Genomic DNA, 24,285 nt, shown 5'->3' with positions numbered 1-24,285 from the left:
AAAGGTTAAAAGTGTATTTTTTGTCTCATGATATGAACTAAAACAAAGAGTGGCTTATAGAATTTACAATGCAGAAGGAGGCCATTCGGCCCATCGAGTCTGCACCGGCCCTTGGGAAGAACACCCTCCTTAAGTCCACAGCTCCACCCTATCCCAGTAACCCCACCTAATCTTTTTTTGTTGGACACTAAGGGCAATTTAGCACGACCAATCCACCTAACCTACACATCTTTGGACTGTGGGAACAAACCCACGCAGGCACAGGGAGAATGTGCAGACTCCGCACAGACAGTGACCCAAGCCGGGAATTGTACCTGGGCCCCTGGAGCTGTGAAACAACAGTGCTAACTACTGAGCTGCCATGCCACATAGTTAATTTTGTTGCCAGGGCAGGTACAAATTGGTGTAAGGAGTCAATAACCTGATTTTATATTTTTCGAGGCAATCATCCCATTTAGCTAATCTGGTCATTGCGACCAAGGAAATTATGGCCAGTCGCAAATAATGTTATTAGAGGATTTCTTGTAATTTCCATGACCATTTTTAAGTTGGAATCCATTTCTCATTTCCTGAGTTCTGACGAAATGTTTGATTAGCAATGTTCCCATCTGTAAAATACAAGGACTTCCTTTACACACTCCACTTGAGTATTTTGAACTCTAACATTAGATGTAGCAATAACAATTACAGCAATATCACTTGTGGTGGACAATGCTGCCACTTTTTCATAGTGTATTAGTGTAGAAATTAAATAATGCAATTACATGAGCATACAGTAGCTCCGTAGCATTTTTGTGGACTGGGTTGGGATGGGGAGAAGGTAACGGTGCTCAGAGGCTAACTATTGTGCTAACTTATACCATTATTCTTTCGGCATCTGAAACAGTTAAAGGTGTGTTTCCATCATCCTCATGTATTGTGATGGGAGAAGCTTTAGGTGATGCATTAAGAATATCTCACGAGAAGTATATTGGCATTGTACTGAACCACAATTATTTGTCCCCATAGCATATTTGTATCTGCACATCGAGTAAGACTTGTAACAACACTGGAATGCTCTGGAAATCTAAAGCAAGGTGAAAGTGTGCCAGTGTTCAGGTTTTGAGTCTGTGGCTTCTCCATACAGCAGCTTGCGATATATAAATATATATATATATATATGACGGCGCCTTTAATGTAGTAAAACACACTAAACCGCTGAACATAATTTGATATCCAGTCAAAGTAGTTTTAAGGAGCACTTGAAGGAGGAGAGAGGGGTAGAGGTTTATGAGTGGTATTCTGGAGTTGAGGTCCAAAAAGTCAGGGCCACTGGTGATGTGTAGATAATCAGCGATTCACAAGAAACCATAATTGGAGTATGGAAATCTCGTGGGTTTTCGGGCTGGCAAAGGGAATCTGGAAGCAAGAATGAGAAATCGAAGCAATTTAGGGCCAGCAATGAGCAAGCACAGAGCTGATGGGTGGTAATATGCTGAATTTCTCATCCAAGCCGTGCCATCTCAGGGAGATGGTGAATGGAGACGGAAAAATTTGAACAACTACACTTCACTTCTTGAAAATGTTGGTAATGGGAAGCATTTAAAAACCTTGGCAACAGAATGCCTGCCTGACCTCTCAATTAAGAACAAAGAAAAGTACAGTACGAAGTCTTACAACACCAGGTTAAGAACAAAGAAAAGTACAGCAGAGGAACAGGCCCTTCGGCCCCCCAAGCCCCTGCCGATCATGCTTCCCGACTAAACTAAATCTTCTACACTTCCTGGGTCCATATCCCTCTATTCCCATCCTAGTGAGTGGTGTAATTAGTGAAACATGAAGAGGAAGGAAACAAAACTAAGTTGCAATGGTAAAATAAATTACAACAAAATATTTCTCTATTACATGTAGAATCCACTTGAACCATGCTTCCTTTAATGTAATGGTTTCTGTTGATGTTCTACACCGTGTAGGAATGATATATTCAGTATAAAATTAGCTCCCCATTTAAATGGAGCCTAGGAAAATTGTTTCAGTCCAAACAGGTCAAAACCAGTTATGCAAATGAGAAATTATTGAATAACTGACATCTTAAGAAATGTATAGACTTCTGAAGAGAATGGCCCAGGTGCAATAAAGGGCTTCTCCCTTGAAGCGTACTTGGGATCCCCCTCCATTTAAAACTCAAAGCATGTTGATATAACGTCAAGTCATCAAAGTGAATCCTGGCTTGCAAAGGGGCTGGATGCATATTTGTTTTTAAATTTCACTTTCTCAAATGGAGGTGCTACTAAAAATATTCATGAACCCTTATGTTTAGCATACCTCCCACACGGCTCTTGTGTAAACTCATTATCTTAGCATCTTTTGGTTGAACAAATAAGCACACCGTGAGGGATGTATAGATTCATTAAATCATTAAATTATGATCCCCAAATTACCAGAGCATTAATATTGACTTTCGTTTTGGGTAGAAATATAAACTTTCATGTAAATCTTATCTTTAATAAGGATTTAACTTTTTGGACCAGGCTACGCAGATAGGAACAGGAAGAGGCCATTCAGACAACCAAAGCTTTAGTTCAAATTGAGCTCTGCACCTCCGTTTTCATTCCTCTATTTTCTCAGCCCCATGCGTTTAATTCTTTGCCACCACCCCGACTCCTGTTTAATCTTTCACTTAAATCCTTCAACCAAGCCTGAATTCAATTAGCTCTTTACTATAGGGAAATTACTACTTGTTATGTTCAGCTAGTTTGTAAGAAATTTAAGGAACCAAAAAGGCCACTAGATTTCACATCTCTGGCCTTCTGTGGTAGATTAATTTCACCACCGTTTTCATGTTCTTCAAGTCATTCCCTCAAGAAATTCATTCAGTGGTCTTGAGCCCATGTCTACTATCTGTTTCAGTTGCATTAAGTGCATTGCAGCTTATTATCTTTTGGGTGATCTAATTTCTTCCTTCTTGAGTTACCAGTTTTAACCTGTTTGCCCTTGTATTTGAGTTCTGCAAGCTAATGAAGTGTGTGTGGACAAACTTTATCAATTACTTTCCATTAGACTTCCTCAAAGTATTGCGTTTTGTAACAAAAAAAAAATTAGTTTTTCCATTCCATGCAGTTTGAATTCCTAATATTATGAAATATATTTGTTGTCTGTCTCTAGATTGTGCCAGAATTAATATTTCACCGATGAATGTGTGATTAGAACTGCAAGCTACTCAAGGTTGAATCTTTGGAAAACTGAATTTGTCTGGGTTGTTGGAACAGAATTTTTAAACTGAACTACAAATTTGACTCATGCAGTGGTGCAAAATGGCCTGTCAGATTAGCTGCCTGTCATGTGCAGTCTGATTAGTGTGGGCTAAACCGGTGAGAAACTCCCCAGGGCCTGAAAAAAATGACTAAACGTCATTGAATAGTGGTGGGGAACTAAAACTCCCTGAAAAACCCGCCATAAATGACAAATGTTTCTGGAGAATCACGTCCAATTTCAGGAATCTCTTGCAGCAAATTGTTACTGCATAGCAAAAGTTTTTGGCAAAGTTCTATGCTTATTCATGCACAATGTTATAGTCCTTACCTTCGAAAAGTTGAGATTATTGAACCTGTTGAACATTTGACCAAATAGACCAGTTACGCACTGGCTGAGGAATTGATGGTAAAGTGGTGACTCGAGTCAATCAAAAACTTGCAAAACTCAAAAAGTTCACATATTGCTTAAGCCTTACTAGAATCGTTGAACTTCTTCCACTCGTTTCAATCTGTGATTTAAGTTGACCAAATCAGTTTGAAAAAGATCTTCTAGTTTATCTCTTGAAGTCAGGATGTTTGGTATTCAAGTAGAATTTTAGTATGCTATCCTGAGCAAGAACATCAAGACAACATGTTGTGGTTGATGGTTTTCATCAGAATCTATAAAAGGGAATCCAAAATCCATGTAGGAGACACAATGGGCCAAATGGCCTCCTGTACTGTAACAATTCTGTGATTTGCTTTTAATTTTTGCCTATAAAGGGGCCCAACAACAAGCTATTATTGGACATATCTGGTGTTAAAGGAACCTGTTTGGATATGGGAAGATTAAGTAAACGATGCATGAACTTGGGCTTTAAAAAGAGTTAAAAGGGGGAGAAGTGGTGTTTGGTATGAATCAGTAATAGTAGATATACGAACATCTATTTCAGAATAGATGGGTGCAGCCAAAAATGTAGGTCGAAGGCAGTTGGTTTGACTTGTAAAAGATCAGAGTTCTGATAACTGAAGATCTGCATCCGTGGATTAGTTGGAGAGATGCATGTGAGAAAGATGCTTGAATTGATTTCTGTCCTATGCTGAATTTGTTGATCTTAAACGGGGTAGTAATGGCACTGCAATTGACCTCCACTCCCTGTTTATGAATCATAACATCAGGCTGGATTATTCCTCCTAATCGCAATGCAGTTAATTCTGCTAGAAGTGCATATTTGTAAATGTTGCATAGATACAGGACTAGGCTCAGCTGTAACATTTTTCTCTCTTTTCCCCCATCACCCCAGTCCAAGGTCTCCTATATGGGATCAGCTGTATGGAATGTCACCTCTTAAGTGTTTTTATTTAACATGCATTTATTTAAACCACAGATTTCATTACATTTACATTGAGCACTGAGAGACCATATGATTTTGCTAAATGGTGCTGCAAGCTTGCTTTGTACATTGGGGTCAGTTTGGAAAAAATTACAAAGCTCTCTACGTGCTATATATCAACAAAAGTGATAGGCTTGACTAAATTATCACTTAACAGCTGTGTTTGCATGTTATTCTAAAGCAAATTTGAATATTTTATTCTTGCGCATTTTATTGGCAAGTGATGAAACCAAAAACCTTTCACGTACAGGAAACGTTTAGTACAAGTCTGTTTGCAGTCCCTGTGAAGCCACTTATGTTAGAGAAGTAATTCTGCATATGATTGGCATACTGCAGGTTTTTAAACTGTGTACAGTTTTTATTTATGACTTTCACCAGTAATTTCCTGCCTGTTAAATTAATCTCAGATGAATGTTGTTTCTCTCCCCACACACACACACAGGCCCATGTGAAACATACACTACTTTGATCTTGCTGTTTAGGAGTCTCTCCATATTGGGTTTCTATGCATTTCTTCAGCAGTTGCAGTGGAAATATGTTTCATCTGGATTCCCCTGCCCTCTTCATTGCACCATTTTAAAAACTGTAACGTAAAATTGAGGAGTCTATGTTTCAACAAACTTTAAGAGACTAATTGTAGGTTAAAATTTCTCGTCAAATGCAAAAGTAGAAATTCTTGTTTTATTCTGAAATTAACCACTAATAAAGTTTCAGAAAGTTCTGATTTCAAAACTGAATGAGTGGGAGCCGTTAATTATGGCACAATCTAACATTTTCATGTCTTGTGTTAAGAAGGAAAAGTACAGAGGTTTTTCAAGGTCCTTTAGTTGCTTTGAATTTTTCCTGTCAATTTTGACTGAGCATTATTTTCTTTCTCAAGATTTTTGATGATTTCAATTTGAATCTTGTCTGTATAGGTGCATTGGGAGTCTGTTGCCAGATCTGTCCCCGGGCTAGAAGTAGAGGAGGTGGGTCAGAATATGGTGTGACTATGGAACCGCCTTGCAAGCTCACCTGGAAGATACCCAGTGATGTAAAGTCGCCATAGTCCCAGATGACCATAGGCTGCTTTCACCTTTGGGAAAGCTGACTTGTGACAATTTAACCTGAGGATCACCACATTTCAGGAGAGAGCAGGTTTGAGAAGGCAGGGCCTTCATGAATAACCTCAACTGGTATGAGAATTGAACCCGCGTTGCTGGCTTCGCTTTGCATCACAAACCAGCAGTGCAGCCAACTGAGCTAAACCAGTCCCAAACAGGAGGAGGCTCAGCAATGTGCACCTCCCCCCCCCCCCCCCCCCCCCGCCCCTTGCTTCCCGTTCTGCAGTCAGGTAGTCATTACAGAAGTTATGTGCCGGACAATCACTTGAACCTGAGAATCCACTGCATTCAGCAAAGAGAAAGAAATCCAAATGTATAAACTGAAATCCAACCGAGACAGGAGAACCCTAAAATCAAATCTTCTCTGTATAATCAACCATTTATTGTGGTTTCCAGGTGCAGCCGCATTTCATAATTAGACATGCCATGTTTATGTAACTCTCGAAAGTATGGTTAAAATACATCAGTGCTGAATATAAATCCCGCTTGCAATGGTGCAATGCAGGTATTCATTCTTTTGTGAAACACTCCTACGTGACATCTGACACTTCCACTGTTGTGAAAGTAGCTATACCTACCAGCTCATTATCACTGTTGTTTGTCATATCATTTTTTTATTTCACCCCCCCTTCCTACCCCTGCCACCATTGCACCCCAAGAAACAATTCTGTTCCATAGAGAGTAATTTTAAGCTATCCAAATAGCCTCTTTCCCCTGCTCTTTCCTCATAGCTCTGAAATGCTTCTTATTGAAGTGTTGAATTAATTCTTCTTTGGAAATTACTATTGAATCTGTGTCCACCGCCCTTGCAGGCAATGCATTCCAGATCACAACAATTCACTGCACAAAAAGAATTCTCATCTCTCTTCTGGATCTTTTGTCAATGTCCGCTGGTTACTGACCCTCCTGCCAAAAGAAAGTTTATTTTTATTTGCTCCATCAAACCCCTTGTCATTTGAACACTCCTGTTAAACTTTACCTTTACGTTTTCTGCTCGAAGGGAAACAATACCAGCATGTGTCTTCATAATCTGGAAACAGTTCACTTTTTTGAAGAACACGCCAAATAACTTGATGTACTGACGACAGTATGTTTTGCTTATGTTTTCATTGTATATTTTCTGGTGCTGCAGGTAAAGGAAACAATGGATTCCAGTGCAGATGCTCAACATGGTGACACTCCAATTTCAGAAACGGAAACCCACCAGCTAGCAGTTCAGACACAAGCACAGCTTGCAACTATAGCGCAGGTATTTTTCAACGTGCTGAACAAATGACAATTTGAACCATTGAAAGCACGAGTATTCCCAGCTTCCGTTTAATTTTTTTAAATAATCCCCAAACCCGGCAGATGTCACTGTCCTATCCCCACAGAATTGGTTTCAAAAACCTTCCAACTGATGAAGTTTATTTCTGTTAGGCTAGTTGTGCCAGTTCCACATTTGGTCTCAGTTGCAGTAGAGATGCCTAGGGAGGGGATAATCAGCCAGAGTTCCTGCTTCATGCAGATCCAGTAACAGGCTCAGTGGGAGCACTGTTATCTCTCGAGTCAGAATGCTATGGCTTCAAATGAGAGAGTGTTGCACTGTCAGAAATGGAATCATTTGGATGAGATATTAAACCAAGGCCCCATCTTCCTTCTCAGGTGGGCACTATTTTGAAGAAGAGCCTGGATATTTTTCCCCAAGTGTCCTGATCAATATTTATCTCTCATCCACTGTCATTAAAACAAATGATGTGTGGACTTCCGGTGGCCGCCATGGTGTGAGTGGTCACACACAGGGCAGCTCCTGTTCAAAGGTATAAAACCAAGCTCTTTTTACCTGAAAACAGAAGAAATTTTGACTGAAAGTGCAGTTGAACATTGGTGGAGAAGTACCCCCCGGGTGTGCATGTCTGCTGGTTATCAGACCCGACAGAAGTAGGTGAAAGACCGGGCAAGTTGACGGAAGAGACCTGTGGCGCAGCAGTTATTGGAAAGATGACGGAGGGGAAGAGCTGGTACAGGTTGGAAAGCCCCAGATGGAGCAGTTGATGGCTTTTATCAGAGAAGAGTTCCGTCAACAAAGAAAAGAGATGCAGGAGGACCGATCGAAGGCCTTCGAAGGGACTGTGACACCCCTGAAGGGCTTGATGGAAGTGGTCGAAAAGTGTCTGGAGGCACAGGCGTTGCAGATCCGGGAGAGGATGATGCCGGACCACAGCGATCGAGTGGTGGCATTGGAGGCAGAGGCGGGGTTCTTGGGGGACCATTGCAAGATTTTAAGGAGCAACGGTGGAAGAGCAAGAGAACAGGTTGAGAAGGCAGAACCTGCACGTCGTCGGCATGCCTGAAGGAGTGGAAGGCACGAGTGCCACAAGGTATGTCTCGATGATATTGGCAGGGCTGGTGACAGGAGGTGCTGGACAAGGCCCCAGAAGTGGGTAGAGCGCATAGGCCTTTTAAGACAGAAGCCAAGAACAGGGGAGCTACCGTAGGCAGTGTTCGTATGACTCCACAGGTTCGTGGAAAAGGAAAAGATCCTGCAGTGGGTCAGGGAGAAACGGAACTGTGAATGGGAGGGGAACAGGGTCCGAATATATGAGGATATTGAAGCTGAACTGGCAAAACAAAGTGCCGGATTTAACAGGGTCAAAGCAGTGCTTTATCGACGACCGATCAGATTCGGGATGCTCGTTCGGCAGAACCTTGGGTGATCTACGAAGGCTGGGTATTACTTTGAAACAGCAGATGCAGCCATTGACTTCGTAAAGAACACAAACTGGGGGAGAACTGAACTTTATTTGGAGACTGAGGAGACGGGACTTTGGAATTCGGAGGATACGGGTAGAGTGGGGCTAAGGGTTTTTTTCTTCTTAGGTGATGGATTCTTGTTGGGTTAGTTTTTGTTGCAGGGGTCATACGTTTGTAAGGGGACAGCTGTCTTCTCTCTTCCACCCTGCCGCCGACTGCCTGTGGGTGTGTTTTGCTTTTTTTCGGAGGAGGCGACCCGTGGTTTGAGATATGTCTTTGTTTGGGAGGGGGAGATCCGCGGGAAGCCTTGTACACAGATTGGAGAGGAGGGGGAGGGTTAGTTGGAGGAGCCTTCGGGCAGGAGTTGCCACGCTGGCAGGTAATGCTGGTGAACGGACGTGAGGTGGGAGAGATGGCCAAGGGGGGAGTGGCAGGGTTGGAGGAGAAGAGCGATCAGGGGCGGAGAAGACGGCCATCTTAGATGGGCCCCGTACAGGGAGAAATTAGAAGGGGTAGAACCGAAAGAGGAGGATGGCGGACGGTGGAGGTGAATGGAGTCGTAAGCCCCCGGTAAAGCTTGTACCATGGACCGTGCAAGGGCTTAATGGGCTGGTGAGGAAATCTCGGGTCTTCGCGCACTTTAGGGGTTTGAAGGCGGGTGTGGTCTTTTTGCAGGAGACGTACCACCGCGTGAAGGACTAGGTCAGGCTGAGAAATGGATGGGTGAGTCAGATATTCCACTCGGGGTTTGACTCAAAATCGCGGGGGTGGCAATTCTGTTGAGCAAAAAAACTGGGATTGTGAGTGGGAAGGAAGTGATGGTGAGCAGGGTATTGGAAGGGATGCTCGTGGTGTTGGTAAATATATATGCACCGAATTGGGATGCTGTGGGATTGTGAGGGGGTTGCTGGGAGCGATCCCGGATTTGGTCACGCATCAGTTGATTTTGGGAGGAGATTTAAAACTGTGTGCTGGAGCCGAGGGTGGACCGGTCGAGCCCCACTTCAATGGGATGGCTGCGGATGGCGAATTTGCTGGGTGGGTTCATGGAAAGGATGGGCATGGTGCACCCATGATTTGGGGGAGGTGGCGTATGTAAGGTATACTCCAGAATCAACTTTTTTATGGTGAGCTGTGAGGTGCTGGTAGGAGTGGAAGGGGCAGAGTACACAGGGATAGTAGTTTCGGACCATCTGCCCTACTGGCTGAAGGTTTGGCTTGGATCGAGACGGGAGCAGAGGCTGTGATGGAGGTTAGATTCGGGACTGCTAGCAGACAGGGTTTTGTGATTAGGCACAGTCGGTGATTAAGAACTATGTGAAGTCGAACCAAAATGAAGAGATGTCGGCCACATTCTGGGAGGCATTGAAGGCGGTGGTTCGGGGAGGGGGGAGATAATCCTGCTCAAGGCGCATTAAGATAAGAAAAGGAGAGAGGAGTGCGAACGGTTATTGGGTGCGATAGTCAAGGTGGTCAGGGAGTATTCGAGGGCACCCACCGTGGATGGGTTGGCGAGAAGGAAAAAGCTACAGGGACAATTCGATAGGTTGACGACAGGGAGGGCGGTGGGGCAGCTGCGCAGGACAACGTGGGTGCAATATGAGTATGGCGAGAAGGCAAGTCGTATGTTGGCACATCAGTTACCGAGGCAGGCCACGTCCACGGAAGTTTTGAGGGTGCAGATGGGGGAGGTGATGTTGGAGCCAGGAAAGATAAATGAAGTATTTGGGGAATATTACAAGGAACTGTACACGGCGGACCTAGGGGGCAAAGAGGGGGTCTTGGGGCTGTTCTTAGATGGGTGGGAGTTCCCGCGGCTGGAGGAAGGGAAGAGGCAGGTGATAGAGGTGCCTTTAGGGCTGAGGGAGGTAATGGAAAGCATAAGGGGGCTGATCAGGAAAAGCCCCGCGGCCGGATGGTTAACCGGCGGAATTTTCTAAGGAGTTTGCGGCGGAATTGGCACCGCATCTGCTGGGAGCATTAAGCGAGGCACTGAAGAAGGAGAGCTGCTGGGGACGATGACACAGGCGACAATTATGCTTAAACCAAAGAAGGGGAAGGACCTATTAGAATATGGGTCATATAGGCCCATAACATTGTCAAACACTTAAAAGTGCTGGCCAAGCAGGTGGCGGGGAAGATGGAACGATTTGTTCCGGGGGTGGTTGCATATGACCAAAACAGGCTTCGCAAAGAGCAGGCAATACCCAGTAATATTAGGCGATTGTTGAATGTGATTATCACCCTGTCAAGAGGTGGTGTCCATGAACGCGGAGAAAGCATTCGATTGTGTGGAGTGGTGGTACCTTTTTGAGGTCCTGGCCTGTTTTGGGTTCGGGCCAAAGCTTGTGGCATGGGTGCGCCTGTTGTACGTAGCCCGGGTGACAAGCGTACGGACCAATGAGATTAATTCACAAAGCTTTGGGTTGCACAAGGGAACGAGGCAAGGGTGCCACTACTATTCGCGTTAGCGATAGAGCCCTTGGCAATGGCCCTTAGGGGGTCAGGGGAGTGGCAGGGCATTTGGAGGGAGGGCAGGGAGCACCGGGTGTCGCTTTCCGTAGACGACCCGCTGGAGAGCATGGGGAGGATTGTGGGCCTCCTAGAGAGGCTTGGGGCTTTCTCAGGAGATAAACTGAATGTGGGGAAAAATGAGGTGTTCCTGGTAAACAAGTTGGGTCGGAGAGTCAGCTTAGGGAGGCTACCATTCAACGTGCCCAGGGATAGGTTTAGGTATTTGCGGATGCAGGTGACGGGAGAGTGGGCGACGCTGCGTAAGTGGAACCTAACTAACAAAGCTGGTGGAGGAGATGAGTGAGGAATTTCAGAGGTGGGATATGCTGCATCTGACTCTGGCAGGGAGGGTTCAAGTGGTGAAAATGAATGTCCTGCCAAGGTTCTCATTCATATTCCAGGCGCTCCTGATTTCTGTACCAAAAGCCTTTTTTCAGAAGTTGGATACAGCTATTTCAGTGTTTGTATGGGCGGGGAGGGTGACAAGGCTAAAGAAAAGTTGGAGCTGGGTGGGAAGATAAGATTGGGGAGTGTGGAGTGAGGCGTTGCGCAGGGTGAACTCTACCTCCTCATGTGCGAGGATGAGCCTCATACAGTTTAAGCTGGTACCCAGGATGCATACCTCTGGTGAGGATGAGTGGGTTCTTTCAGGGGGTTGGCAAAGTGAGAAGTGTGGGCGAGACCTGCAAACCACATACATATATTTTGGTGCTGTGAGTAGCTGGAGAGATATTGGGCGGGAATGTTTGGAACGCTAACAAAGATTGTGGGGGAGGAGGTCAGGCCAGACCATTTGGTGGGATCTTCGGGATATCGGAGGGGAGGAAGGCCAATGTCATGGCCCTTGCCTCTCTGATTGCCCAGCGGAGAATGTTATTGAAATGGCAGTCGGCAGCGCCGCTGGGGTGGCGAGGGGACCAGTACGACTTCCTCCGGTTAGAGCAAAGCAAGTATGAACTGAGGGGCTCAGCGGAGGGCTTCGAGACGAGGTGGAGACTATTCGTGGTCATGTTTGAGGAGCTGTTCGTCGCTGGTTAGGGGGGTGGGGGGGTGGGACACGGGGGTCAAAATGGGGGGGATAAACTGTACAGACTTTAAAATTGTGAGTTGGGGAGCATGTCCCCGGATTATTGATGTTTTGCAACTGTTTGAATAAGTTTGGAATAAAATACATTATGATCTGTTCATTGCCACATTGCTGTCTGTAGGTGCAAATTACCTGCCACATTTCTTATGTACAAGTGACTAAATCTTATTGGCAGTCGACCTACTTCTATGGTTCATATATATATTGAGTAAGCACAAGACACTTTATAGTGTAGTATGTGGAACAAACTTGAATGATATAGAACAGAGTTAATGGCCCAATATGTGCAGAGAGATAGTTTTTGACTTCTATAACTTTCAAGTTCTTCTTTTTTTAAAACCTGTTGAAAACCAGTGCTCCTTCATACACCATATTTTACCGATGTCAAATGTGCATGTCAGCGATGAGACTTCATGATATGCCAGTTCCCAAACCTTTTGAGGAAAGTTTCTTCATATCAAAAATTTACATACTTTTTTTATTCCGAAGTTGCTTCCCTTAAATAAGACATCTTAATGTCATTGTTCCCAACTTTTTTCAAAACAATTTTTGTCAACCGTCAACTTTCCATACTAAAGCAAAAGGCTACCTCTACCCATATTAATTATTCTAGCCCCTAATGTTGCACTGAGTCATTCATGGCTGTCATCATCACTGTTATGTTTTTATTGCTGAGGACAAACTTTGCATTCCTCTCATGACATCTCAGAATCATGTTGTTTGTATTGAAAAAGTCAATTATGCTCCATTGTACAAAAAAGTTTAATCGTTAATCCTTAACTCTCTACAATACCCAACACACTTGAGAAGTACTTTATTGGCTGTAAAGCGCTTTCGAACATCCTGAGAGTTTGAAAGGTGTTCTATAAATGCAAATCTTTTTACTGGACAGTGAGCATTATAAGCAAGAACATAGTTCAACTGTTGATGGTCTCCAGTCGGATATCTCACAAGCACTTAATAGTCAAAGTTGTTTAGGTTAGATGCTGTCCATGTTCGTGGAATAATATCCAAGCAAAGGCCAGTGACCTTAAATGATGGCGAGAAAATATTTGGCTGAAGAAGGTTGATCCATATATCAACAGCATGGGCAATCTCAGTTCAGTGAGCCAAACACGCAGCACAAATCTGGCCATAATTCACCGCCAGTTGAAAGAACAGACGTGCCGCTGGAGATCAGTGCTCTCTTGACCTTTGGGACAATTTCTACCAACTCCTAACCTGTGTACAGCAATTGCTCTATGATTCTAACATTATGTATTAAGTCTGTATTCCTGAAAATAGTCATGATCATTGGACCTTATTTCTTACAAAGCAAAAGCTGCAATTCATATATGTCTGGGATGATACCATTTATGGTGGCGGCATTGAAAGATATAAAATCTTAAAATCATACAATTTACAATGCAGAAGGAGGCCATTCGGCCCATCGAGTCTGCACCAGCCCTTGGAAAGAGCAACCTACTTATGTCCGTGCCGCCACCCTATCTCTGTAAACCCAACCTAACCTTTTGGACACTAAGGTTAGCATGGCCAATCCACCTAACCTGCGCATCTTTGGACTGGGAAGAAACCGGAGCACCGGAGGAAACCCACGCTGACACGGGGGGGAAAGTGCAAACTCCACAGTCACCCGAGGGCAGAATTGAACCCGGGTCCCAGGAGCTGTGAGGCAGCAATGCTAACCACTGTGCATGTTTTTTTTTTTCAAAATATAATGACATTTTTGAAGGCTCCTTTGCCATCATGTAACTTTACAGCAAAGCTTAAGAATGGAGTAGGCCTTTTGATTTGGCTCAGTATTGTAACAAACATGTTATTGGGTAAATAAACCCAGTCAAGAAAGAATTAGACTCAAAAAATGAGCACTCCTCATTCTCCTCCAATACATCTATCTCCTCCATGTCCAGCTCAGTGGGGCTACTCCACAGTTGTTTCCACTCTTACCTATATGATCATAGCTCAAGCATCTCCTACACTGGTTTGTCCCAGTATTTGTACCTTCCTGCCAAGGATTTATTCTTAGCCCCTAGCTATGCTGTTCCTTAGCAACATCCATTGGACATGGGGGTCATCTTCCACAAGTACGCTGATGACACCAAACTCTTCGTTATTTATTCCTCTTTGGTTCCTTTTCCTTCTTAAACATCGTTTTAGAAAGATTTCTTTTCTCCTCTGCATTATTGGTGGTTATACTTCCCTACATTACACCAGTGATTATACTTCAACAGTACTTCATTGACTGAAAGCACTTTGGGGCATCCTGAGTTATGAACCCCAGTGTATAAATGCAAGATATTCCTTTTTCTTTTCACAATTACTCAATATTGTATGAAGAACCCACGCCCTTTCAAATTCTGCAGATTCTGGAAGGGTTCCTGCAGACTAGACAGTAGCAAATGTAATCCCACTACTTTAGAAGGGAAGAAGAGGGAAACCTGTTAGTTTGGCGTCAGTAGTTAAGAAAATATTCAAATCTATTATAAGAAGATTTGATATCTGGACATTAATTAAGAATGATAAAATTAGGCAGAGTCAACATGGATTTATGAAAGGAAAATCCTGTTTGACAAACTTGTTGGGAGTTTCTTTTGAGGATGTTACTTTTATCATGGATAAAAGAGAACCAGGAGATTTAGCATATATTGATTTTTAGAAAGCTTTTGATAAGGTCTTGTACTGGAAGTTAGGAAATATAATGAGAGCACATGTAATTGGGGGAAGTAAACTAGTGTAGATTGAGAATTGGTTAACAGACTGAAAACAGAAAGTAGGATTAAAACGGATCAAATGTAATAGTTCCAAACTTGTTCATGACACCAAACTGAAAGGGAATGTAAGTTGAGGAGAATGCAAGGAGGCTTAAGAGGATTTGGACACGCTAAGTGATTGGACCAGAACATGGCAGATGGAATATATGTGTGTGAGGTTATTCACTGTGGTAGAAAAAACAATGGCAGAATACTTCTTAAAATGGTGAGAGGTTGGGAAGTGCGGGTATTCAAATGGACCTGAGTGTCCTTGTTCGTGAGGCACTAAAAGCTAGCATATATGTTCAGCAATCAATTAGGAAGGTAAATGGCATGTTGGCCTTCATTGTGAGGGGATTTGAGGACAGGAGTAAGCATGCCTTGCTGCAGATGTATAGAGCCAGGTGAGACCTCTCCTGGAGTGTTGTGCACATTTTGGGTCCCTTTATCTAAGGGAGGATATACTTGCCATAGATTGATTACAAAGGAGATTCACAGATTAATCCCTGGGATGATGGGATTATTTTCTCAGGAGATATTAAGGAGATTGGGTCCATATTCCCTGCATGTCAAAGAATGAGGAATCACTTTGTTGAAACTTACAAAATACTTGCATGGCATGACAGGCTGGATGTGGATGAAATCTTTCCCCTGGCTGGTGAGTCTAAAATCAGGGGACATAATTGAAAAGGAGATTTACCAGGATGTTGCCTGGGCTGGAGAGTTTTAGCTATGAAGAGAGATTGGATAGACTGGAGTTGTTTTCCTTGGAGCAGAGGAGACTGAGGGGAGACATGATTGAGAAGTATAAAATTGATGTGGGGCATAGATATGGTAGACAGGAAGAACCTTTTCCCCTTGGTGGAGGAATCAATGACCATGGGGCATAGATTTACGGTAAGGAGCACGAGGTTTAGAGGTGATACAAGGAAAATCTTTCGTGCCCCGAGGCTGGGGAGGGTTTGGAACTCGCTGCCTCAAAGGCAGAGACCCTCATAACATTTAATAAATATTTAGATGTGCACTTATGATCCCAAGGCTTACAAGGTTATGGACCAAGTGGTGGAAAGTAGGATTAGAATAAATTGGGTGGTGATTCTATGACTGTGACTCTAATCTCAGGATAAAAGGTAGACTATTTAAGACTTGGATGAGGAGGAATTTATTCACTGAGGGTGATGAATCTTTGGAATTCTCTACCTTAGAGGGCTATAGAAGCCCGATCATTGACCATGTTAAAGACAATGTGATGGATGTTAGAAATTGTTATATTTGTTGCAGTAATGTTGTTAAAAAACAGGTTTACGATGCATACATATTCTATGCATTTTCATCAATAAACAACCAAAGAAAAAACAAATACATTAACAATCCCCCACGCACAAACTGCACCCCGCTCAATATACAGACCAAAACACCCACCTGGACATTCCAGGTAAAAACCCCACAAAATAAAAATCAATCCGTAAACAGTGTAACCAAAGACCACAATACTGCCGACCTCCCCCTAATGTTCAATGGCAACCAATTCTCAGAAGTGCATACTAAATAGCCACCATGAATTGTGAAACCATTCCTTCATCCCCTTCAAAGGCCAACATCTGCCCCCCACACGCGCCTGCCGCTCGAGCCGGTCCCACCCCGAAAAAGTCTTCTAGGGGCCCTATTCCAAGTTCTCGGGCACTACCCCAGAGATGACCCTATAATCCTCCCTCCAACAAATTCCCCACATTCCACGTAACTATCCTAACTGGGGGAGTCTCTTTTCCCCCCTCCCCCGCCCCCCATTCCCCCCTCATAACTGCAGGCTTGGCCCGCCCCGTCCCATTGTTACCATCCAGCCCCTCCTCTTTCCCCCTCCCTCCCAGAACCCTGCCATCCACTTCCTCACGAAAACACCTCACCCAGCAATTTCCATAGGATTTTAAAGTTGAACTGAAGTGTCTTGAGTTGGCTCCTGAAAGGTTCTCTCCAAGGTCTCAGCACAGAGAAAAACAAGTAAACCCGATTGTTAATTTTGTTCATCAGTGGTCTTTGAAGTATAGTGGTTTGCTTAATTGGAACATATATAGTTGCAGGTGTAGGGAGTAAGTTCAAGTTTTTTTTTCTTTTATTTAACAACTGTTTTACTGTTAATTATAAAACTATGATTAACTAATTATAAAACTATGGATTTGTTGCTACTGTGATTGATTCTGTGTTTAAATTAAAGTTTGTTTTAACACAAAAGATACCTATTCTTTTCTTGCTCTTCTTCTGTGCCTGTGATGCTATCTGCTTTGAAATTACTGGTGCTCTTCTTTCTGCAATGTTTCTTCCTGGGGCGATTCTGAGGTGGGAAGGCCACAGCGTTAGAATTTACCAGCGCTTAGAAGCAGAACTGGCAAGAAGGAGGGCTGGGTTTAATAAGGCCAAGCCGGCTCTTTTTAGGAGCAAGGTGAAGTTTGGAATGGTATACGCGGCCCTTTTGTGGGTCACTCATGGAGGCAGAGACCATTGATTCACCACACTGGAAGAGGCGAACAACTTTATTAAGGAACACAGACTGGGGGACATTGAAAAGTTTGGGGTGGTTTCACCTGTATGGTAATGTTTTGGATGTGTGTTTTTATGTTGTTTTCATTGGATTTTCATGTTATATTTTGTATAGTTTGAGGTGCAGGCTGTTTATCTCCTTCTTCAAGAATTGGTAATAGTCAGCATATAGAGGCAGATGAGTGGGAGGGGGTTTTGCACAAAAAAGGGGCAAATGGAGAGGGTTGGTGGGTTGTTAAATTGTACAAAGTTGAATGAAGGTGTATATTGTAAAATGGAAAATGTCCTGAATAAAAATATTTTTTTAAAAAGAGGTAGATGGTCAGCCTTGATCTAATTGAATGGCAGAGCAGGCTCAGTGGACTGAATATCCTATGCCTGCTCCTATGTTCCTACTCCTTTGTTACATTGTTAAACTTCACCTACTCACATTAGGTACTGATAAATTGTCCGGCAGTTTATACCTCGGATTCAAATCTAAAAGTCACTTACTCATAATCTGTAAACATCTGGATACCTCAACTCAAAATCCTGAATCTAATTGTTTGTTTTGCACTATGGCGTGAACTAACATCATGTTGATCAGAGACATTGTTGCTGATCTGAATAAATTCTGCAGTGACACATATTTTCCCATTTTCATAATCCACTTCAACTACATCTCTGGCCATCTTCTAAACCATCTACAAAAGTTTGCACATTCTCCCCGTGTCTGTGTGGGTCTCGCCTCACAACCCAAAAAGACGTGCAAGGCAGGTGAATTGGCCACGCTAAATTGCCCCTTAATTTGGGGGGGAGGGTTAGGGTACTCAAAATTTATTTTATTTTGGTCACTTTTGATTGCCCCTTTTCAAAATTAGAAGATCTGTTGGTATTTTGCCATTACTCTCATTTTCACCCTCCTCAAAAAAAAAAGAAATAACCTCTGGTGACTCTTTTTTTGAAAATATCCCCATCTTAAACCTTTCTTTCCTCTTCCAATTCCTTGCATGTATTGTCACCTCCAGATTTGTGCCTATTGCTCTTGGGATCTCTATTTGGATGAGTTGCTGCCCTCACCGATTTGAGCCTGTCTCTCTTCCAAGTGCTGTTTGGATGAGTCACGCAGAATTGAAATAGCCCGAACAAAATTTTGTGGTGTGGCGATAATAGGTCCTCAACCCCATAGCCTTTGACATGGCTCACCAAACCATCCTCTGCCAATCTGGTTCCTTCATTGCCCTGCTTGGTGGTGCTGCTCCAGTTTGTTCAACTCTTGTTCATATGGTTATAGCCAGTATCTCTATTGAAGGTGTCTTTTCCCACTTCACAGCATCACCTTGCAGTTCCCTCCTATTCCATATCCACATGCTGCCCTTAGGTGACATTAATTTTTAATAGACATGGGTCAGCTTCCAATGTGTATTCTGATGGCATTCAACTTGATGTTATTCCTCTTGACCCCTCTGCTGCCTTTATGATACCGAACTGCCTGTAGGGCCCCAATCTTGGGTGACTGACTGTTTCTCCCAGCTAGCCATCGAAAAGACTGAAGCCTTGCTCTTTGGCTCTGCTATAGACACATTGCTCTTACGCCTGTCCCCATTTGCCTTCCCAGTCACCATAGTATGCTGAAACAGATTGTGTGCATCCTCTGTGTCCTTTTTAATCCTGAGTGAAGCTGTTTGTACCCCTCTGTGACTATCAGCTGGGGTTGTTTCCTTTAGAGCAGAGAAGGCTGAGGGGGTACCTGGTTGAGCTGTGCAAAATTATGAGGGTCATAGATAGGGTAGATAGAAAGACATTTTTCCCCTTAGTAGAGGGGGTTTGAGGAGAAACTTTTTCACCCAGAGCGTGTGGGAATCTGGATCTCAGATCCAGAAAGGATGGTAGAGGTTGAAACCCTCACACCATTTGATAAGCATTTAGATGAGCACTTGAAACACCATGGCATACAAGGCTATGGACCTAGTGTTGGACAATGGGATTAGAATAGATAGGTGTTTGATGGCTGGCGCAAACATGATGGGCCAAAGGGTCTCTTTTTGTGCTTCAAAGCTCTCCAAGTGAGCCACACAACGTCTGTCTTAATTTTCAGCTTGTCCTAAACCGACTTCAGGCCACCTAATATTTATTCTCATTTAGTGTAAAAATAGACAAAAAATTCATACTGGTCCCAAAAGGATACATTAGGACAGGTGACCAAAAGCTTGGTCAAAAAAATAGCTTTTAAGGAGATTTGAAGGATGTAAGAGTGAGGCAAAAAGATTTTGAGAAGGATTCCAAAGCTTGGGACAGCTGAAGTTATGGCAGCCTATACTGGGGTAGTCGAAGGCCAAAGTTGAAGAAGCACAGAATTCTCGAACTGTATGGTTGGTGGAGGTTGCAGAAAAAGGGATTTGAGCACAAGATGGAAACTGCAAATTTGAAGTATTGTCATGAGTCAATGATAATAAGCTTTTATTGTCACAAGTATGAAGTTACTGTGAAAAGCCCCTAGTCGCCACATTCCGGCACCTGTTCGGGTAAGCTGTACGGGAATTGAACCCGCGCTGCTGGCCTTGTTCTGCATCACAAACCAGCTGTTTAGCCCACTGAGCTAAACCAGCCCAATATAGGTCAGTGAGCATAAAGACACCAGTCTGAAGAGCCTTGTGATATCTTTGTAAATTATCTTAAATGTTTCTTGCACACAGCAGCTTTTCTATATATTTTACTGTATTGAGCATGCTCTTCTCATATCATATCTAATATTTGAATAAAAAGGTTTGAATTTATATATGAAACATGAATTAATTGCAATAATTAAGTCTTATTATCTTTGATGTTTTCAGGTAACCATGCCTGGGATTCAGTCAACAACCAGTCCAACAGTAACATTTGTGCAGTTGCCTAATGGGCAGACTGTTCAAGTCCAAGGAGTTATCCAGGCAGCTCAGTCATCAGTTATACAGTCGCCTCAAGTTCAGACTGTCCATGTAAGTCCCACTAAAATCATTATATGCTGTAAGGTGTATACTGTATCGTTCCAAATATAAATTTCATTTGAGTCTGAAAAATTGCTTTAAGTTTGAGGTGAAGCCCACAAGTAAGCATAAATTATTTTCCCAGTGCCTTTGCTTAAATGTGGAAAATAGAGGGCAGCATGGTAACACAGTGGTTAGCATTGTTGCCTCACCGTGCCGAGGTCCCAGATTCGATCCTGGCTCTGGGTCACTGTCCGTGTGGAGTTTGCACATTCTCCCCTTGCTTGGGTGGGTTTCGCCCCCACAACCCAAAGATGTGCATGGTAGGTGGATTGGCCACGCTAAATTGCCCCTTAATTGGAAAAAATTAATTGGATCCGCTTTAAAAAAAATTTTTTTTAAATTTTATGTGGCAAGTAGGGCGGTTGCTATCCTTAGAATCCCTACAATGCAGAAAGCAGCCATTCGCCCCCTTGTGTCTGCACCGACCCACTGAAAGATCACCCTATCTAGGCCCACTCCCTGCCCTATCCCTGCAACCCACCTAACCTGCACATCTTTGGATTGTGCGAGGAAACTGGAGCACCTGGAGGGAACCCACGCACAAACAGGAAGAACATGCAGACTCCACACGGTCACCCAAGGCCGGAATCGAAACCTGGCCCTGTGATACAACAGTGTTAACCACTGTGTTGGTGTGCCATATGTGTTGAACAAGCTTTCAGTTTTCTTTTCAGTGTTATTTTTTGATGATTTGTTGCTCAATTTAAATTTTTGTTGCACCCAGGTTTTGCTTTGGAGACACTTTTACTTTAAATACAGCAGGCAGAACAGAAAAATAGATTATTACCATTATTTCTTACTTTGTGTTTTGCGAGTGTTAACGAAACATGGGCTTCATCTGAGCCGAAATGGAACCAATCTCCTGGCGGAGAGAGTAAATAGTGGAGTAGGGGTTGATTTAAACTTGTACAGCAGGAGGGTGGGTTGACTAATGGGCCTAATTTTAGAACTACCAGTGAGGGCAAAAGAGAGAAGATGGGGAATAGGGAAAAGGAAATGAGAGAAGGCTTAAGTGTCGACAGTGAACAAAGAAATGGTCGCCTTCCAAAGGGCAAGAAAGAGATAAGGGCAGAGTTAAATTGTATGTATGTAAATGTACGGGGTATAGTGAACAGTATTGGGGAACTGGAAACAGAAATTGCTCGAGGGACATATACGTAGTAGCATTGATAGAAACATGGCTCAAGCCAGAACAGGATTGGATACTTTACATCCCGGGTTATATGGTTTTTAGTGGAACGGGATGGGTAAAAAGGGAGGAGGTGTAGCAGTCATGGTCAAAGATAGAGTATCATAGCTCTTGAATGAGATGCAGCTCCTGAATGAGAATCTGTGTGGTGCAAAACAGGAAGGGAGCGGTAACCTTGTTTGGTATTTACTATAGACCTTAAAATGGTGGGGAGGAAGTGGAAAAGAACATTTGTAGGAAGATTGTGGAAACCTGCAGGGCAAGAAGGGTTGTGATAGTTGTGGATTTCAATTACCCTAAGGTAGTCTGGGAAGTGTGAGGCACGGAAGGGGAGAAATTCCTGCAGTGTGTGCAGGAGAATTTTCTGGAAAAGTGCATTTCCAGTCCTACCAGGGAGCAAGCCATGCTGGATCTGGTCCTAGGAAATGAGGAAGGGCATGTGGAGAACATCAGAGTGGGGGAGCCATTGGGAAGTAGTGATCATAATATAATACGATTCAATATTAGGTTGGAAAAGAATAAAAATCAGTCACTGATTAAAAGCCCAGATTGGAAATGGGCAACATTTAGGGGTCTTAAAGTTGAACTAGAGCAGGTTGATTGAAAACACATTTTGGTGGATAAAACTGGATGAAAATTGGGAGACTTTCAAAGGAGAGATGAATAATGTGCAAGATAGGTATGTACCCATGAGAAATAAATATTGGGTATCCAAAGCTAGAGTACCCTGGATGACTAAGGATATTGATGACACAATAAGGAAGAAAAAAGAGACATATGATGCATGCCGGAATAATAATATTAGAAATCAGGAAGAGTATTTATTTCAAATGCAGGAGGGAGGCTAAGGCTGGACTAAGGAAAGCTAAGAGGAAGCATGAGGAAAGGATTGCAGGCTGTGCTAAATCAAATAGCAAAATGTTCTTCAAGCATAATAATGGTAAAAGATTACTTCAGAATAGAGTGGGGCCCATAAGGGACTAGCAGGGTAAACTGCTCACAGTATGGCAGTGGTACTAAATGAGTACTTTGCTTCTGTCTTTACCAAATTAGAAGATGGTGACAATGGTCCAGTTGAAAATATGGGTGTTGAGCAACTGAGCAGTACTGTGATAGATAAAGAAAAGGTGCTAAAAATGCTGGCAGCACGCCAGGTAGAAAAGTTGCCAGGCCCAGATGGGATGCATCCTAGATTGCTGAGAGGGGTAAGGCAACATATTGCAGAGCCGTTGACAGAAATTTGCCAGACATCTCTGAACATAGGATTAGCCCCAGAGGACTGGAGGATTGTAAATGTGATGCCGTTGTTTAAGAAAGGGGCAAAAAGTAACCCAGGAAACTACTTAGCTGTCAGCCTGACATCAGTAGCGGGAAAACTGATGGGAGGCCATGATATGGGATGAGATAAATATACACAAAGAAAAGTTAATACCTGACTGTCAACGTGGCTTTCTCAAGAGCAGATCATGTCTAACAATTTAAAACAAAACCAAAAATTCTTTATTCTCCTTTTTTGCATTTTCTCCCAAATTTACACCCACCAACAATTTTTAAAAATCAGTAATAAACAATAATCAGTAACAAATATGTCAGTCCCCATATCAATAACAACAATCCCATCCTCCCACCAAACCCAAAACATTCGCCCACATGTTCACATAAACAACTGACAAAAAGGAATCAGGAATCACCCATGGGCACCATTAACACCCATCACCCCCCCAACCCTCCCACCTACACCCCCAACTAATGTTCGATGTTATCCAGTTCTTGAATGTGCATAATGATTAATGCCCATGAATTGTAGAACCCCTCTATCCTTCCCCTCAATTCAAACTTAACCTTCTCAAGAGTCAAGAATTCCAACAGGTACCCCCGCCACGCCAGGGCACAGGGTGGAGAGGTTGCTCTCCAACCCATCAGGATCTGCCTTTGGACGATCAACGAGGCGAAGGCTACAACATCTGCCTCCGCACCCGTTTCCAACCCTGGCTGGTCCGACACCCCGAATATGGTCTAACAATTTTAATTGAGTTCTTTGACGAGGTGACACAGGCAGTGGATGAAGGTAGTTCAGTGGAATTTGGACTTTCAGAAAGCATTTGACACAGTGCCACATGGCAGGTTGGTTAGCAACTTTAAAATGTTTCGGATTGATAGGTCCTTGGCAGAAGTTGGCTAAGAAATAGGAAACAGAGGGTAGGTATAAATGGGCATTTCTCAGACTGGAGACGAGTTGAAAGTGGTGTTCTCCAGGTCTCAGTGTTGGGACTCTTACTTTTTCTGATTTGTATAAATGATTTAGAAGTGGGCGTTGAGGGCAAAATAGTGACTTGTGAGGATGACGCTGTGCAACTTCAGAGGGACATTGACAAGTTGGCCAAATGGGCAGATAACTGGCAGATGAACTTCAGTGCAGCGAAATGAGATTAGAAGAAGCAAGGGGAGACGAAACAGCACATCTGAAGGTGGCCAGGCAAGTTGAAACAGTTAATCAGGCCTATAGCATCCTTGGGTTTATAAATAGGGGTGAAGAGCATAAAAGCAAGCAAGTGATGCTACACCTCTACAAATCATTGGTCAAGCACATTTGGAGTAGTGTGTTCAGTTCATAGAATTTACAGTACAGGAGGCCATTCGGCCCATCAAGTCTGCACCAGCCCTTTGGAAAGAGCACCTTACCTAAGCCCACACCTCCACCCTATCCCCGTAACCTATTTACCCCACATAACCCTTGAACACTACAGGACAATTTATCAT

The 24,285-nt window shown here is 43.3% G+C and overlaps 1 protein-coding gene across 4 annotated transcripts in view; it reads left to right on the top strand.

Annotated features, from left to right (window-relative positions):
• creb1b (cAMP responsive element binding protein 1b) overlaps positions 1-24,285 on the top strand; it is a 124,619-nt gene that overhangs the window by 49,759 nt on the left and 50,575 nt on the right. For 3 of the 4 annotated variants that reach the window (XM_072482763.1, XM_072482771.1, XM_072482775.1), the window contains 2 exons: positions 6,842-6,958; positions 20,142-20,285. In XM_072482763.1, the coding sequence (XP_072338864.1) occupies positions 6,854-6,958; positions 20,142-20,285 (249 nt within the window). In that variant the 5' untranslated portion in view covers positions 6,842-6,853. The remainder of the gene's footprint in view (positions 1-6,841; positions 6,959-20,141; positions 20,286-24,285) is intronic. The other variant, XM_072482782.1, reaches the window with a different exon arrangement.

The sequence above is a fragment of the Scyliorhinus torazame genome, chromosome 2 (assembly GCF_047496885.1).
Source record: "Scyliorhinus torazame isolate Kashiwa2021f chromosome 2, sScyTor2.1, whole genome shotgun sequence".
Classification (NCBI taxonomy): domain Eukaryota; kingdom Metazoa; phylum Chordata; class Chondrichthyes; order Carcharhiniformes; family Scyliorhinidae; genus Scyliorhinus; species Scyliorhinus torazame.
The sequence above is the reverse complement of the archived record's forward strand: the minus strand, read 5'-3'. Positions and strand labels throughout refer to the sequence as shown.